Here is a 15,351-nt window from a genome sequence, read left to right as displayed (position 1 = left end):
TAAGTAAATAAATGGGAAAGGACAGAACGATAGCTTAAGTAGGCATGTATCAAGCCTTTTGGAAGCCATTTATTAGCTGTTAGTGGATTCTGGGCAGCTTTGCATTGCCCTGGTGGGTCTCCTCATCCCTAAGAGTTTTGCATCATCTGAGAATGGTAAGCCATTTTTTCACAGGCTCCGGTAGGTACCCACAGTGTTATCAAAGAGTAGAGTGTTGGGAAAGTGTCCAGCTTTGTCCAAAAGGAAGTAGAAGCGCCGGCCTTTGACCTTCAGAGGCAGCATAGCAGGAACTTCACCTCTGTGGGCCATGCAGGAAATCTGGTTCAAGGGAACTGTGAAATGGGTACCCAAGCCAAAGGGGGCATAAGTGGTCAATGTCACCTGCTGCCCTCCTGCAAGGAGCATGACTGACCGCACAGATCGGAGCGAGTAGAGGAGACCAGCACCAGGGACCAAGGCTCCTGCAGGAAAGCCAAGTGGGGTAAAAGGTTATAAAGACCCTCCTTACAGCTGAGTCAAATTACTGTAATAGAAATAACAGTTTTGAGCAATTATACGCTAAAACTTTTGTGTTCCTAAGTCCCTTTTTTTAAAGGGAGGATGGCAAGGCAGTGGTGCCGCACTCCATCACTAAGGGGGGCAGAAGCAGCGGGTCTCTGAGCCAGCCTGACCTACTGAATGAGTTCCAGGGCAGCCAGAGCTACCCAGAGAAATCATAAAAGACAAGGTCCATTATTCCATGCTGGCTACAAGCTTGCTAAATGTTCAGTAACTTTTAATTTGTGATCTTCTACTGTCCAAATGCGGTGTTGGGGGCTAAACCCTAGGCCTCATGCATGTCACCAACCTATCGACATTTTTTATACTGTTAAGGGGAGAAAATGCATCTGTGGCCTCAAAAGCCTGCTCATGGCCAGTGTGAGGGGCAGACCTTGGCCTGCGGTTTGCAGAGTGGGGGTGCAAGGCATTCAGAGACTGTTACACCACACCCATACCGGGTGTCCCACCTACTTTTTTGGAAACCCCTTTTTGCTGAGTGAGCGTTGTGCACACAGCCCCACAGCAATGTGCTTACCCATCATGCCGCAACCAACAGCTAACCCGTATCGCCAGAGTGCGGAGCGCAGGTCCAGGGAGCCCCGGTTGGGAGCCTCCGCGGGTACTCGAATCAGAGGTTTGGGCAAGGCTGCAACAGCCAGGGAAGTCCAGAAGATGCTCTGACCCGCACAAAACAGTCCAAGGATGGCAAAGAAGCGGCTACGTTCGTGCTCGAAAAGCAGCACATCCCGTGGGACTCCGCTTTGCAAAGACCGGTGCACATTTCCGGACCGCAGCATAGACAAAAGCTGGCTAACCGACCGTGGCAGCAGAGTCGCCGCCATGGCGGAGCACTTCCGTCTCCGGGGCGGGACTTCCTATAACGACGCACCTTCCCACCCCTCCCACATTGAGGGAAACAAGCCAGTAATGGGACACACACTACAATATCACTCTTTATCTTAAAAAGTAAAGGGAATCCTGGGGTTAAGTACACAGAGCACCTAAGTCCTTCGGTAATTTAGTGTCAGCTCTACAAAGTAAGCTTTGGCTTCCTGGCACCATGAGGCTCAATCTTCCGGAAGTCTTCTCTAAGTCTTCCAGAAGGTAGGTGAGGAGGATGAAGCAGCCCTTCCTCCCCAGTCACAGTTACAGGGTGGCCTCGGGCTGGACAGGAGTCCGCAGATGACAGCCAGACAATATTATCCAAGGGCTATTTACAAGGGGACTTTTCTTGAGATCATTTCATAAACGCTACTTCTGGAATCTCTCCCTTGGCCTGCAGAAAGATAAAATATAAGTAGAGCCAGGTGACCTCTCTCCCACCTTCCCTGCTCAGCTCCTGTGACTCACCGGCTGTCCTGGCACTCTCTATGTAGACCAGGCTAGCCTCAAACCCAGAGATCTGCCTCCCAAATGCCGATTAAAGGCAACCATCACCACGCCCAGCCTTCATCTGACCCTTTTTAAAGGCGCAGAGATCCGTTTTTAACCACAAAATTCCTATACTTTACCTTGAGATGAGTGAAGGCCTGGGCAGATCTGGTGTAGTCCCAGTTATTGTCTTGAAGGCACCTGCAGTATGATTAAAATAGGAAGCCACATGAGAACCAAAATGCAGTCAGTCACTGACCACTGAATGTCACCCCAGAATCCAACCCGTGGAGAACGTCACCAATGTTTTCATTAAGTTCACACACCATCGCACCACTTGTACAAATGTTAAATGGTCAAAATGTCTACCATAAATGACCAATGTAGTTTACACTGGTAGGGAAAGAGCTATACAGTTTAAAAACTACATTCCAGCTGGGCAAGGCAGCTCAGGCCTTCAATCCTATCACTGGAGAGGCTGAAGCAGCTGGGGAACTCGGTGAGGCTGAGGCAAACCTGGGCTACACAGTGGCTTCCAAGCAGCCAAGGCACAAAGTGAGACCCTGTCTCAAAACAAAAGGTGCAGAACCATACATAAAGACTCGGAACTAGGCATGTGCTGTACCTACAGCCCTAGCTCCCTGGAGTGCTGAGGCCCACTGGAATTTAGGACTGGGTAAAGAGTTGAAGCCCAGGTTTAGTGAACTTAGTGAGTTCCTGTTTAAAAATGGACAACAAAACAAACAATAAATAAATAAAAACTTGGCTCATGCCTTTAATCACAACACTTTGGAGGGAGAAGCAAGCAGAGCTCTGTGCATAGTGAGACCCTGTTTCAAAACAACCACCTGAAAAGAGCTTGGTGGTAGAGTGACTACTGCATTTGTGAAGTCAGCTTTAATCTGTAATTCTGCTTGGGGAAGAGGGAGGCCATAGGTAGCTGGGAGGGGGACAGAAAACGAATTCTTCATTTGCGCTTTAAATTTTAAAAAATAATTTATGCAGAATTCTTAGTAGGAATCTTTTTATTAAAGCACTCTAATTCACTGTCAGGCTATCTGTTTCCCCTTGGTCCTATCCATGCTCAACACTCACTTCTGAGACCACTCGAGGTTCATGCCAGACTGGGTAGAAAATGCTTGTAACATATCCTGCTGTTCTTGGGAGAGTGTGGGTACTGGGCTGGAAGAAGGTGTGGGTGCAGGCATGGCGAAGGCTCTTTGGATTTCTTCAGGGCTGGCGTTCCGCACAAATAATTCGTCATTTACAATACATAGCCTTGGGGACAAAAAAAATCTTAAATAAACGGACAAATGACCTCATCTTTCTACACTGTCTTTGTTCTCAGATCTGGTTAACATCCACATGCCCCTCCCTCCCATGTTCCCTTTCATTCCCTAACACACCAAGAGTTGCTATTCACTTCATAAACTTCTATTGCTTTTCTGCAATTCTGAAAACTACCTAAGGAATATCTCTACCTTCCAGCTATCACACTGCTACCCTGGGACTGAAAATAATACCCAAACTGATAAGCTGAGTACTTACCCTGAATTGCTGGCAGGAACAGCAATGAACGTTCTCGTGAAAGCACGTAAAGAATCTCGAGACTTCCCGTCCACTGCAATGAGAGAAGTGTGGCAATGGCTCCTTAAGCCATTCAGGCTTGATCTTACAATTATCACTCACACCACGGTGTCTGACACAGAGACTCCTAACTTGGTCAGGTAAGGAGGGTTATTTGGTCATAAGGAAACAGAGGTGGGATAAAGGGACAGATCAGATAATAACAGAATTTGCTGTGTGCTATAGGAAGTAAAACAATTTAAAAGTGTTAGCCTAGCTTGGCAAAGTGCCTGAAATCATTCCTGAAGTACCACTGTGCAAAAGTATTATGAAATCATCTAACAAAACAGAAAAAAGAACAAGATTCAAAGGTATTGCAACTTTCCCAGACCCACAGCATTAACACAGGGACAGAAATGGAGACCTGGGCTGGGGAGATGGCTCAGCAGTTAAGAGCACTGACTACTCTTCCAGAGGTTCTGAGTTCAATTCCCAGCAACCACATGGTGGCTATCGACTATAATGGGATCTGATGCCCTCTGAAGACAGCTACAGTGTACTCATATACATAAAATAAATAATTCTTTAAAAAAAAAAAAAAAGAAATGGAGACCTGCCTGACTCTTACGCTTACACTGTTTGGGTCCCCAGGTTTTTGTCATACTGCAGGTAAGACAGGTGGAAGAGTTTTAAGGCCAAACCAAGATGTACTGGGCAAAATAGGACAGAGGTCGGAGAAGAAAAGGGATGAGAAGTCAGCTAGGAAACTAAAGATACTGAGAAAGGTTCAGAACTCAAAATTCTTACCTTCCTTGAAGACTCCATTGACAGAAAAACACAACAATGTGCTCTGAAAGAGAAAAAGCACCCGAAGTAATGGAGGTTCCCAACCCGGAGCCTGAGCCTCCTTACCCAGTGAATGCTGAACTCATGACCCCACTTCTGAGCTTCATTAGGAAAACATATGTACTTACTGTTTGGGCACTTATATCTACCACAAAGGAGTTAACGTCATGGTGAGTTTTAGGTAACTCATTGAGGAAGGCAACGACATTAAGACGTGTATGCTTTAATAGCCGGAACCGCGTGGCTACAAGCAGAAGGAAGGGAAACCACGGTTAGGGCACATCCACACTGGCTAGCTCTACTGATTCCCATTTTGACTGCACACACAATAAACTTACTGGTATCTTTAATCTTCTTCACATTTCTGCTGTCATTGAAGTATTTGGCTAAGTTGTGTCTGGAAAATAAGAGGGAATGATGGTGGTGGTCAGATCAGTGGCCTGTATCTCCCAAATAATCTTTTGGTTCTGGATAGGTTCTGACATGTGACACTTACCGGACAGGGTTCTGAGGGTTGGAAGGAGTGCTTAGCGAGCAACAGGCGCCATCATGGTAGGCATCCAGAAGACCCTGGCGGTCTCCTGAGTCATAAATTGCATAGTACCTGTAAGGAAAGTTAAAGAGTCTGAATTCTGTGTCTGGAACCAAAAGGACACATATAGCAGTGAGTACGCACAGACCAGCCATTATCCCCAGCACTAAGGGCTCCTGGGAAACTTACTGCTGCAAGAAGTGCAGGACCAGACTCTTTAGGTTCTCTGTTCCAAAATAGCTTCCCTGAAATCAAACAAGATGTTAGGGTCACAGGACCAGTATGTATCCGACACACAGCTCTAATTCTAAGCCCAATTCTGACCTTGCAGGGTGGTAACATAGTAGGGGCTTCGACATCAAAGGCAATTGGAGGGGGTAGCTCATGGCCATCCTGTAAAAAGAAGTGAATGTAACATGAGAAACAGAACAAAGACGGGATTTGTAAGCATACAGAAAAGCTAAAGCATGGAGAGTATACAGGGATCCTATATAAACTTTGTCAACAAGCGTTTCTAGGATGATGATTTCCACTGTTAGCAGATTCTCAAAGAAATCTCCACACCTACATGGATGGTCACAAAATAGAGGCAAGACCTTGGCTGTCCTTGCTACTGAGAACAGTATTAAACTTACCAGGCGTAATAACTTGGGAAATCGTTCGCGAATGGTGCTGTCAAGAACGGGACAGAAGTGAGAGACGCTTCAGAGCCATCATGCCTCCTGGGCTGCTCTAGGAGCAAATACACCAAAAACCCGAGGAACAGCCCATCCCATCCTGTACATCGCCCCCTCCTCCCCAGCTTAAATTAAACTTGGGGACAAGAACACCCATTCCCCTCCTCACCAGGGGCACCCCTTCTGAATTGCCTTGAAGGCTGACTTTGTTGTCTCACTGCCTGATCCCAAGTGCCACAGAAGGACACTCTCAGCCCAGGCTTTAAGCCTAGGGCTGCCTTCCCCACCTTTCCCCCCTTACCTTCCACCTACTCACCTGTGCAGCCCCGGGAGGAGGGAATGGGGTGGGAGCCCAGGGGCTCTGCTGCCTCACCAGGTATCCACCAGTTCTGCCAGGTCTGGCCTTCGCCAAGACCAGAACACACCACAAGTATGGCACGGGATGTTGGGGCAAGGAGATGAACAAGACAGGGCTCAAGAAGAAAGGAGGAAAGAAAAGAGACCAAGGGAAAGAAGAGAAATGGAGAAAGGTAGGGCAAGGACAAAAGAGAGATGGAGAGACAAAGAGGAAGTAAAGCAACAGGGACAGACCTGAAGGCAGAGGCATTCAGAAAAGAATGGTAGAAAGAAAGACCTCCTGATACAGCCCTTTCCTTCAGCTGCCCCTTTCCTGTGGTCCCAAGGTAGAAATGGAGAATAAGTCCTATAATGGTTTGCAGTTGCTGTTGGCCAGGTCTCTGTCTGCTCCATGGGTCCCGGTCTGAGCTGGGCGTGGGAGGTAAAGCAGCCATGGGGTCAGGAGACCTCCCTCAGAAGGGTTCAGGCCTCTGCCGAGTTGGGGGGGTGAGGGTCTGTGCCCCACCTCAGTTGGCCCCCAAGTTTTCTCCTGATGGCCCCTATGCGACTGTGCCTGTCTTAGGTTGTTCCTTCCCTGAGGAATCTTACCCGTCTCTGGCTAACCAGCCATCTCCGGGGCCAAGCAGGGTGACGTGAGGTGTGCGAGTGAGGGAGGAGCCATGCCCCTGACAGGGTCATTTCTCTGTCTCCTTGGTAGCAGATGCCCCTATGGCCTCCACGCCCAGCATTTGCCTTGGGATCCCCTCACCTGCTGGCGGGGTCCCTGGCTTTGGTCACATCTTAGGGAACCCAGGTTTCTTCTCCAGGAAGGGCCCAGTTCACAGCACTAGGCAAGAGAGACCACTAGCATGGTGCCAGCCTGCAAGAGGCACCAACCTCGTCATGGGCAGGAAGGACCAGGCAACAGCCCTGGCTAAGTGTGTCATGAAAACAGAGTCCCTCTTGGTACAACGGCAAGAGGGACCATCGAAGGGCAAAGGAAGGAAGGCCCATCTCAGTAAGAGAGGGCTTTCTCAGTCTGAGTACTCTAGGCTTTTGGCTGAAGACAAACACACAGGTAGGACATATATAAGACACCTCCACATCAGAACAGAAAAGAAGAGGTATCCTTCCTGGAATAACAGGTAGGGAGATTCTAGAAAAGGCTGTGTTCAGGAAGGAAGGAGAAAGGCCAGAGAATCAGAATATAGTAGTCAGGTGAGAAGAAAGGAGAGGAGATCTAGGACAAAGCTAGGAGACATTGACAGGCAGAAAGGAGTACGGGATCCTCCTCCCAAAGGACAGGTGGTTCCAGCTCAGGGCTGCATGTTCTCCTGTAGACGGGTACTGGTCAGGGTGCATTAGCTCAGCCTCCCAGGGGGTGAATGTCCCCAGGAGGGGAGACAGAGGCTACAACTGACCTGATATAGGTGGACTGGTCTAGGAAGGTGTCACACATGGGGTTTCTGTCAAGCCACAGCTCTTCCAGCTTCAGCCCTTTTATCTTGTCTAATTCCCACTCGGACTTCAACTGTGAAGGATGAGGGAAGAAAAGAGGCAGGAAACGGACTTTACTAAGGATAGCAGCTGGATCCCCATGTTTCCAAATACAACCTAAGTTTTCTTTCTTGCTTCCCACCATGGCCAGCCAAACTGTTCTCGCTCTCCACCACCACAGAAATACAGCCAAGGGTCAGTGTGATGGCTCAGTGGGCAGAAGCTCCTGCCTTGTGAGCATCTCACAACCCAAGTTCCAGTCCAAGAACTCACAGTGGGAGGAAGGGAAGAACCAACTCCCATACAGTCTGCCTCCACCCATTCATAACCAGTAACCATTAAACCAAAGTACCACTAGGGATCCGTCTTACTTCGTTTCCAGAGAGATTCAGGATCTTTAAGTTTGGTGCCTTCTGTACAATGCTGGACATGTCATCAAGCTTGTACAGCCTGTTGTTACTCAAGTTCAAAGACAATAGCTGTGAATAGAACAAAGTTTAGATGTGTTACCACAAGGCAAATTTGTCCCTCATCCTATCCTACCCATCTCACTCTGCTTTCTAATGCAAAAAAAAGAAGCTTCACCTCAGGAATGTTCTCTTCAATGATCCTCAGGGCGGCTGCCATACAGCCTCTACGGTTTAGAACAACATCGATGTTCTGGGCCACCAAATCTTTAGCAAGCAGGAAAAAAAAGGAAGTCTGAGAGGGCTTGCTCATACCAGTGTTATAAAGACCAATTGTCCCCCTCTCCATTTAGTCAGGATCATTGCTGTCAGTCATACCTGGGTCTGAGCGGAGGCCCTTGAGGTCAAGTGCTTGCTGGGAGCCATCATATCGTTTGCTCATGATCAGCTAAAGGAAGACAAAGGGTTTAGTGGTCACCGATGGAGATTTAAAGTCTGCTGGACCATTGTCACTTGAGCCAGCCTTACCTTGAGCTGCTCTACTTGTTCAGGCTTCAGTTCATTCTGTACAATATAGGGTGGAGCAGAAGAGTTGATGATGATAGATATCTGAAGAGAAGACAGAAAGGCAAGAGTGTATTTGAGGGAAGCCTAATCACCAGCACTAAGACTTAGTCCCTTTTAGCGCATCAGTGCCAACTGTGCCATGCCAGGCCCTTTGTTCATACCCTTCTGTTTTCTCGATCCTGAATCTTATAGTTGACAGCCTTTAATGCAGAAGCGGTAGTGGCATCTTCCACAAAAAACTGGGCCCGTGTATTTTCATAGTGAAACTGGAAGAAGGAAAACAAAGAATATTAGATTTGTAGTCCACAGGCCCTTCCACAGCCTTTCAGGTCTAACTTTGCCTTACCTCAATGGGGTTGAAGGGGACACTGCACTTGCTCTGAATCATGCTCAGAAGCCACATTTTATCATACTTTTTGCCATAAGGAATCTGAAAGTGAGAGAGAAGGGTACAGATGTAACCAAGCCAGCATATTTCAGTTCTCTTTTTGTATTTTCTGCCAAGATTGAAAATATTCCTAGTGCTTTGTCAGAAAGCATGCCTAACCTGGCATGCATGCGGCTGACAGAGGCAGTTAGCATGCATGAGGTCTCAGCGATAGGAAGCATGCTTACATGCATGAGGCTGGTAGTGCCCTTCTATCCTAAAGTAGCTGGGTTTTTTTTTTCTCCTAAAGAAAGGAACAGGTCTATGGTTTCCACTTGAGATACAAAGATTCCTTAAACTCCTTTCCATATACTTATTACTCCTGGCAAGATGGCTCAAACATGGGCACATATCAAATGTATTAATTCAAAAAGTCCTAAGGTATTATGTATGTATGCCTTACTTGGCTCCCAGAGACTCCACGGTCTCCTAGAGTCACTCTTAGCTTGAGTGTGACTCTACATCCAGATTTCCCCTCCATGTGTCGCCTTGCCTATCCTCCTGAACTCCCTTCCTTAACTCTGTTCTTAGATGTTCTAAGATATTCATTTGAGGAAAGGATAGATTAGTATACTTCACTGTTGAGTGAGTAAACATTAGAGAAAACACATTTGAGGAGCTAGAGGCAGGTGTCAAAACACTCTGACTGAGTCCAGTCCTGTTTTCTGAACCACCTTACTCATCCAAGTACTCACTGTAATCTTGAACCAGTTCTTGGTGGTCCCATCTTGACTGGTGCCAGCACCTCCTCTTTCTTGAGGAGCTCTGTCTCTCCGTACAGTAACATGAATCCGATCTCGATCATGCCAAGTATCTCTCCGACGGTTAGGTCGGCTGGTATAGGGGTTGCTGTTGGGAAGCAGAATTACATTTCCATAAACACTAGGGAAGATGAACCAGTCCTGCTAGGGAAACTACAGCTACTAAACTGATTCTGTCAAGTATCACTTTACAAGGTGAGACGAGAAACGACAAAGACAATAAATAACAGGTCTACATAATTCAGTGGGTCACTATTCAAAGCAGACCAATTATTCACTTACTATCTCACTCGGGGGCCATCCTGGGGATCATTCATTGCCACATCTCCATCATCTTCCTCAAACCGGGAAGACCGTATACCAGAACCACCTCTTCCAGACCTACGATTCCCCTCACCACACTTCCATCGGAAAGGCCCCCGACCTTTCTTTCTTCTTTGTGGGAAACTAACACGGTCATCATGTTCTGGAGATGGAAACAGACACAGAAATTAGTAAATATATGAGGGGTCCTAGTTACCTTGGTGTAACCACCAGTTTCTAGTACTCTGTACTCTTAGAAAAAACAGATTTTAACTACAAAGGCTTCCTCCATAGAGATGCCTATGCCCTAGCCAGAGCAAAGAACTTTCTCTAGGACATCAATATCATGAACAAGTTATTGGAAACTATAGGGATGTTGGAAAAGGGTCAAGAATGTACCTCAGGGCACTGGAGAAATAACTTACCACACTGCCATCACAGGGTTTCTCTGTGTAGCTCTGGCTATCCTAGAACTAACTGTAGACCAAGTTGGCCTTGTAGATTCACCTGCCTCTACCTCCCCAGGTGCTGGGATTAAATGAGCCACCACCCCCTGTAAGATGCCTTTTTTTTTTTATTTATCCCTTTAAAAAAAAAAGACTTATTTATTTTATATATGTGAATATACTGTTGCTGTCTTCAGATACACCAGAAGAGGACATCAGATGCCCATTACAGATGGTTGTGAGCCACCATGTTGGTGCTGGGAATTGAACTCAGGACCTCTGGAAGAGCAGAGCCATCTCTTCAGCCCCTACTTATTCTTTTTTTTTTTTTTTTTTTTGGTTCTTTTTTTCGGAGCTGGGGACCGAACCCAGGGCCTTGCGCTTCCTAGGTAAGCGCTCTACCACTGAGCTAAATCCCCAGCCCCTCTTTTTTTATACAATATATTCTGACTGGGGCTTCTCCTCCCTCCACTTCTCCCAGTCTTCCCCCACCCAACTCCTTTCTCCCCCCAGATCCAGTGTTTCTCTTTTTCCACATCTGCTCCCATTAGCTTCTGGGAAGCCTCTGTGTTTGGGCTAGGAATAGTGTTCTTAAGAAAACTAGCTGCGGGGGTTGGGGATTTAGCTCAGTGGTAGAGCGCTTGCCTAGGAGCGCAAGGCCCTGGGTTCGGTCCCCAGCTCTGGAAAAAAAAAAAAAAAAGAAAACTAGCTGCGGGGTGGGCATTTAGCTCAGTGGTAGAGCGCTTGTCTAGCAAGCAAAAGGCCCTGGGTTCGGTCCCCAGCTCCGAAAAAAAAGAAAAAGAAAAAGAAAAAAAAAAAAAAAGGCAGAAGGGAAGAGCCTCCCCAGAAGTTCATATGAACAACCTTAACTAAACTCAGTAGGTTAGAGGCTGGGGGGGAAAAAAATCACTCAATGATTAGAGCACTAGCTGCTCTTCTAAAGGACCCAGAATGGGCTTCCAGCACCCACACAGTAGCTAACAGCTGTGCACTGTAGTGTAGGTGCTGAGAATCAAAGCTAGTATTCTGGAAAGTGTTCTTAAGCAATGAGTCTCCGTGAGTATATGCTTGACCCTTTTATTTTTCAATATTCCTAGGTTTTCCAATAACTTGTTCCTGATGTTGATGTCCTATAGAGATCTTTCCTTTGTCAAGGGCTCTGATATCTGCATGGAAGTGGCCTCTGTAGTTAACTCCAGGGAAGCCAATGTCCTCTTCCAGCCTCTGCAGGCACCAGACATACACATGATAGAAAAATAAACACATAGGCAAAATACTCAGACACAGAAAAAAAATAAACTCTTAAAAACAAAGAGTAGGGAGCTGAGAGATGGCTCAGGGCTTAAGAGCACTGGCTGCTTTCCCAGAGGTCCTGACTTCAATTCCCAGCAACCACATGGTGGCTCACAACCACCCTTAATTGGATCCAATGACCTCTTCTGGTGTGTCAGCAACAGTGTGCTCATATACATAAAATAAATAAATCTTTAAAAAAAAAAAAAAAGAGTAGGGCTAGAGAGATGGCTCAACGGTTTAGAGCACTGGCTGCTCTTACAGAGGTCCTGAGTTCAAATCCCACAGTGGTTCAAGATTATCTATAAAGGAATCTGATGCCCCCTTCTGGCATGCAGGTGTACATGCACCAGAGCACTTATACATTAAATAAAGTAAGTAAACAAAGTAAATAAGTAAAAACAAAAGAGTAATGAAAGGGGCACACAATCACAATACACTGTGTATTATATGTATAAAATTGCCAGAAAATTTAGAATTTAAAGAAAAAAGGGGTTGGGGATTTAGCTCAGTGGTAGAGCGCTTGCCTATCAAGCGCAAGGCCCTGGGTTCGGTCCCCAGTTCTGAAAAAAAGAAAAGGAAAAAAAAAAAAGAAAGAAAGAAAAAAGAAAAACAAAAATACCCAGAAACCAGTTCCTACAGAGAGTAGAATGTGGAAGTGTGAGCAACCCCAAAATCTAACCAGACCCCTGAAAAACCACGTGAAATCTGCCACTTGCTGTACAATTGATGGTTACAGAGCCAGATGTTGTGGCCAACACCTGTAATCCTGGCAATTGGGAAGGGGAGGCTTCAATTACACAAAGTTTTCAAAGCCATCCTGGGCTACATGAGATTCTCGAAAAATAAAGAATTCTTACAAATATGATGTAAAGTCTCTTAAAAACAACTACCATCTTCTGCACTCTGAATTTAGGAAATGCTAGTTTCTTTGGGGAAAAAAAAAAACACCTCAAGGAACTTCTAGATTCAGGGTCTGGTGCAGGTTCCACATTAGAGTCCTCCAATATAACTAGTGTTTGAAGCAGGAGGAATCCAAGTTCCAGATCAGCTAAGAGTATACCTTAAAAAGGGAAAGAAGCGGGGCTGGGGATTTAGCTCAGTCGTAGAGCGCTTACCTAGGAAGCGTAAGGCCCTGGGTTCGGTCCCCAGCTCCGAAAAAAAAGAACCAAAAAGAAAAAAAAAAAAAAAAAAAAGGGAAAGAAGCCAAACATTGTGACCCACAACTTAATTCCAGACAGTGGCAGAGTTCTGAAAGCCAGCCTGGTCTTTTCAGTGTGTTCTAGATCATTCAGAACTACACTTTGAGACACTGTTTCAGTAAACAAATACATAAATAAATAAATAAATAGAACCAAGTGTAGTAGTACACCGTTTAAGGGAAGAGGATCTGAGCTACACAGAGTTTAAGGCCAGACTGGGATTGAAACCCTGTTTCTCTTAGTGTTTGGTCTGCCTATATATAGACAAAACGAATAAAAGGAGGGCTAAGGATACTGATTAGTTGATAAAGTGCTTGTCTATCCTTCCACACTCAAAAAGATCACCCAGACTGAGGCTGAGGCAGAATTCAAAACTTCAAGTCAGTCTGGGCAACTTGGCAAACCATCTCAAAAAAATAACAAGGGATGGGAATATAGCTCTGTGGGAGAACAGAAAGCCGGGCACACTATGTATGTAGTGGAGGATGACCTTGAACCTCTCTGATCCTCTTACCTTAAACAATGTACTACTACACTTGGTTCTATTTATTTACCTTTTGTCAGACCTTAAGTTCAACCCTAGAACCAAAAAAAAAAAAAAAAAAAAAAAAAAAGTAAACCGTAAACATCTGTGAGGCAGGCATGGTGGGTGGCACATGCCTGCCTGCAATGCTGAGCTTGGGAAGCTGACACAGTAAGACTGACTGAAGCCAGCCTGGGCTGACCCTATAAGGGAGAATTAGCCTTTCCAAGGGACAAACTCCCCAAATGGCTAGCCAATCCCAAATGGTATGCTTTACAAACTAATACATAACACTAAATGAACTCAGCAAGTTGCATGAATTTGGCGAGAGGAGTGGATGACAGGTGAGTGGCTGGAGGAAGGAGATCAATTATATTTGAATTAAAATAAAAGGTCATTGGGTAGAGATTTTTCAGGCATAGATAAGTCATCAGCACCACACAAGCACAAAAAAAGATTCATAACTTTCAAAGAAATCTACCTAATTTCTAGTATCTAATACCTAATATCAAGTGACCCTAGTAAAAAGGAATACATTAAAGAGACAGTCCAAGTACGGTTCACTGAAAAATCCCCACTCCAGTCACTGTGTTTGAGGCACTTAATAAAATGATCTCTCTCTCTCTCTCTCTCTCTCTCTCTCTCTCTCTCTCTCTCTCTCTCACACACACACACACACACACACACACACACACACACACACACACACACACACACGGGACACGGGAGACAAGTACCCACATGAAAGAGATGGAAAACAAGGCCTCAAAGTTTAACTCACTCGGGGTTAGCACAGCCAACTTCAGATTCAAACCTCAGCTGTCATACTGTCCTAACCACCACAATGAATTAACAAGTCAGGGTAGGTGTGCGGGCTAGAAAACTGGGTAAACAATAAGCAGCAAGCTGCAAGAACAGACTGATCGTATTTAAAAAAAAAAAAAAAATAGGGCACCAGGGTAGCCTGACTACTGACTCACATTTAAAGGAAGAGTCCGGCTGCCAAACTGAACTGACAGGCATCAACCACCCTCAAAGTTGAAAGGAAATCTTGTCACCTCACCCCTGAGCCACAGGTCCTCCAACGCCAGAATCCGGGCGACTCTGGAGTCCCCGGGTCCCGCGGCGTCCCGCGCCCCCTGCCCGCGCGGCCACCGCTACCTACGGACGTAGGGCTCCTCGCGGCCTCCCGCCCCCGGGCTGAGGCCTAGGCCGGGGCCGCCCACCCTGACCCACCGCGTCGCCTCCCGGCCCGAGGCCCCGCACTAACCGTTGTATGACTTCCCTTCGTCCGCCATGGCACAGGCAGGTACAGGGGCGGGCTCAGGCGCAGAACCTGACGCCACCAAACACCCGGACGCCTTGGCGCTCAGGACAGAAGCTCTCCTACGACCGGCGCCACCGCATTTATCCGGCGAAGCACGTCGCGCGCAGCCGACGTCCCCAGGATGTGGGCGGTGCCGCGGGGCAGGAACGCGCTCTCTGAGCCTGCGCAGAAGCAGGGCGGCCGCTCGGAGGCGTGGCCAGGCCCTCCGAGGCCCGCCCACGGCCGGAGCTCGGGGCGCGATGGCTTGTAGGTCGGCCCCGCCTTCCTACTTCTCCGCTGGCCCGCAGCGCTGAGGTTTGCGCTGGAGCTGAGCGGTCTGCTTTAGCCCTGAACTCAGGAGCAGGGACGAGAGCTACACAGAAGAATGGAGACCTGGCCTCTGAACGGGAGTAACGGATCACAGTCCACGCAGGTGGGATCCCGGCAGCGTGTAAGTCGCAGCGCAGTTCCTTGCCAGCCGCCGGCTTATGCCCTCCCAGCCTTTCTCGCCTCTACGACGGATTATGACGAAATAGAAAATTGGAATGTAAGCCCCACTGGAACAGGAACCTTAACTTATGCGCAACTTTTCTTCCTCCAGCGTGCCTGGCACAGTATCATGCCCATTGTGAAACCCAAGTGTGAATTAAGCGAAATCCTGTCCTGTTCCCTTGTAGGTCTTCTACAAATTGCCTAATTAAAGCGTCAGGCGAGCTGTAGTGGCGCAGGTCTTTAAACCCGTATTTGGAAG

The 15,351-nt window shown here is 47.0% G+C and overlaps 2 protein-coding genes across 2 annotated transcripts; both read right to left on the bottom strand.

The window, feature by feature from the left end:
• Positions 1-28: 28 nt before the first annotated feature.
• Tmem223 (transmembrane protein 223) lies at positions 29-1,390 on the bottom strand. Its single transcript, NM_001191104.1, has 2 exons — positions 1,076-1,390; positions 29-461 (listed from the first exon to the last, which is right to left on the bottom strand). Exons 1-2 carry the CDS (start codon positions 1,380-1,382, stop codon positions 169-171), a joined length of 600 nt encoding a protein of 199 aa, NP_001178033.1. The 5' UTR covers positions 1,383-1,390; the 3' UTR covers positions 29-168.
• Positions 1,391-1,468: 78 nt separating this feature from the next.
• Nxf1 (nuclear RNA export factor 1) lies at positions 1,469-14,660 on the bottom strand. Its single transcript, NM_021579.2, has 21 exons — positions 14,565-14,660; positions 9,810-9,993; positions 9,462-9,615; positions 8,686-8,769; positions 8,501-8,605; positions 8,301-8,381; positions 8,151-8,220; positions 7,951-8,039; positions 7,737-7,844; positions 7,290-7,399; positions 5,491-5,527; positions 5,180-5,248; positions 5,045-5,100; positions 4,820-4,927; positions 4,662-4,720; positions 4,452-4,567; positions 4,285-4,327; positions 3,460-3,532; positions 3,007-3,189; positions 2,052-2,112; positions 1,469-1,816 (listed from the first exon to the last, which is right to left on the bottom strand). Exons 1-21 carry the CDS (start codon positions 14,590-14,592, stop codon positions 1,778-1,780), a joined length of 1,857 nt encoding a protein of 618 aa, NP_067590.2. The 5' UTR covers positions 14,593-14,660; the 3' UTR covers positions 1,469-1,777.
• Between the last annotated feature and the right edge of the window lie 691 nt (positions 14,661-15,351).

This window comes from Rattus norvegicus, chromosome 1 (genome assembly GCF_021556685.1).
Source record: "Rattus norvegicus strain SHRSP/BbbUtx chromosome 1, alternate assembly SHRSP_T2T, whole genome shotgun sequence".
NCBI classification, from domain to species: domain Eukaryota; kingdom Metazoa; phylum Chordata; class Mammalia; order Rodentia; family Muridae; genus Rattus; species Rattus norvegicus.
The sequence above is the reverse complement of the archived record's forward strand: the minus strand, read 5'-3'. Positions and strand labels throughout refer to the sequence as shown.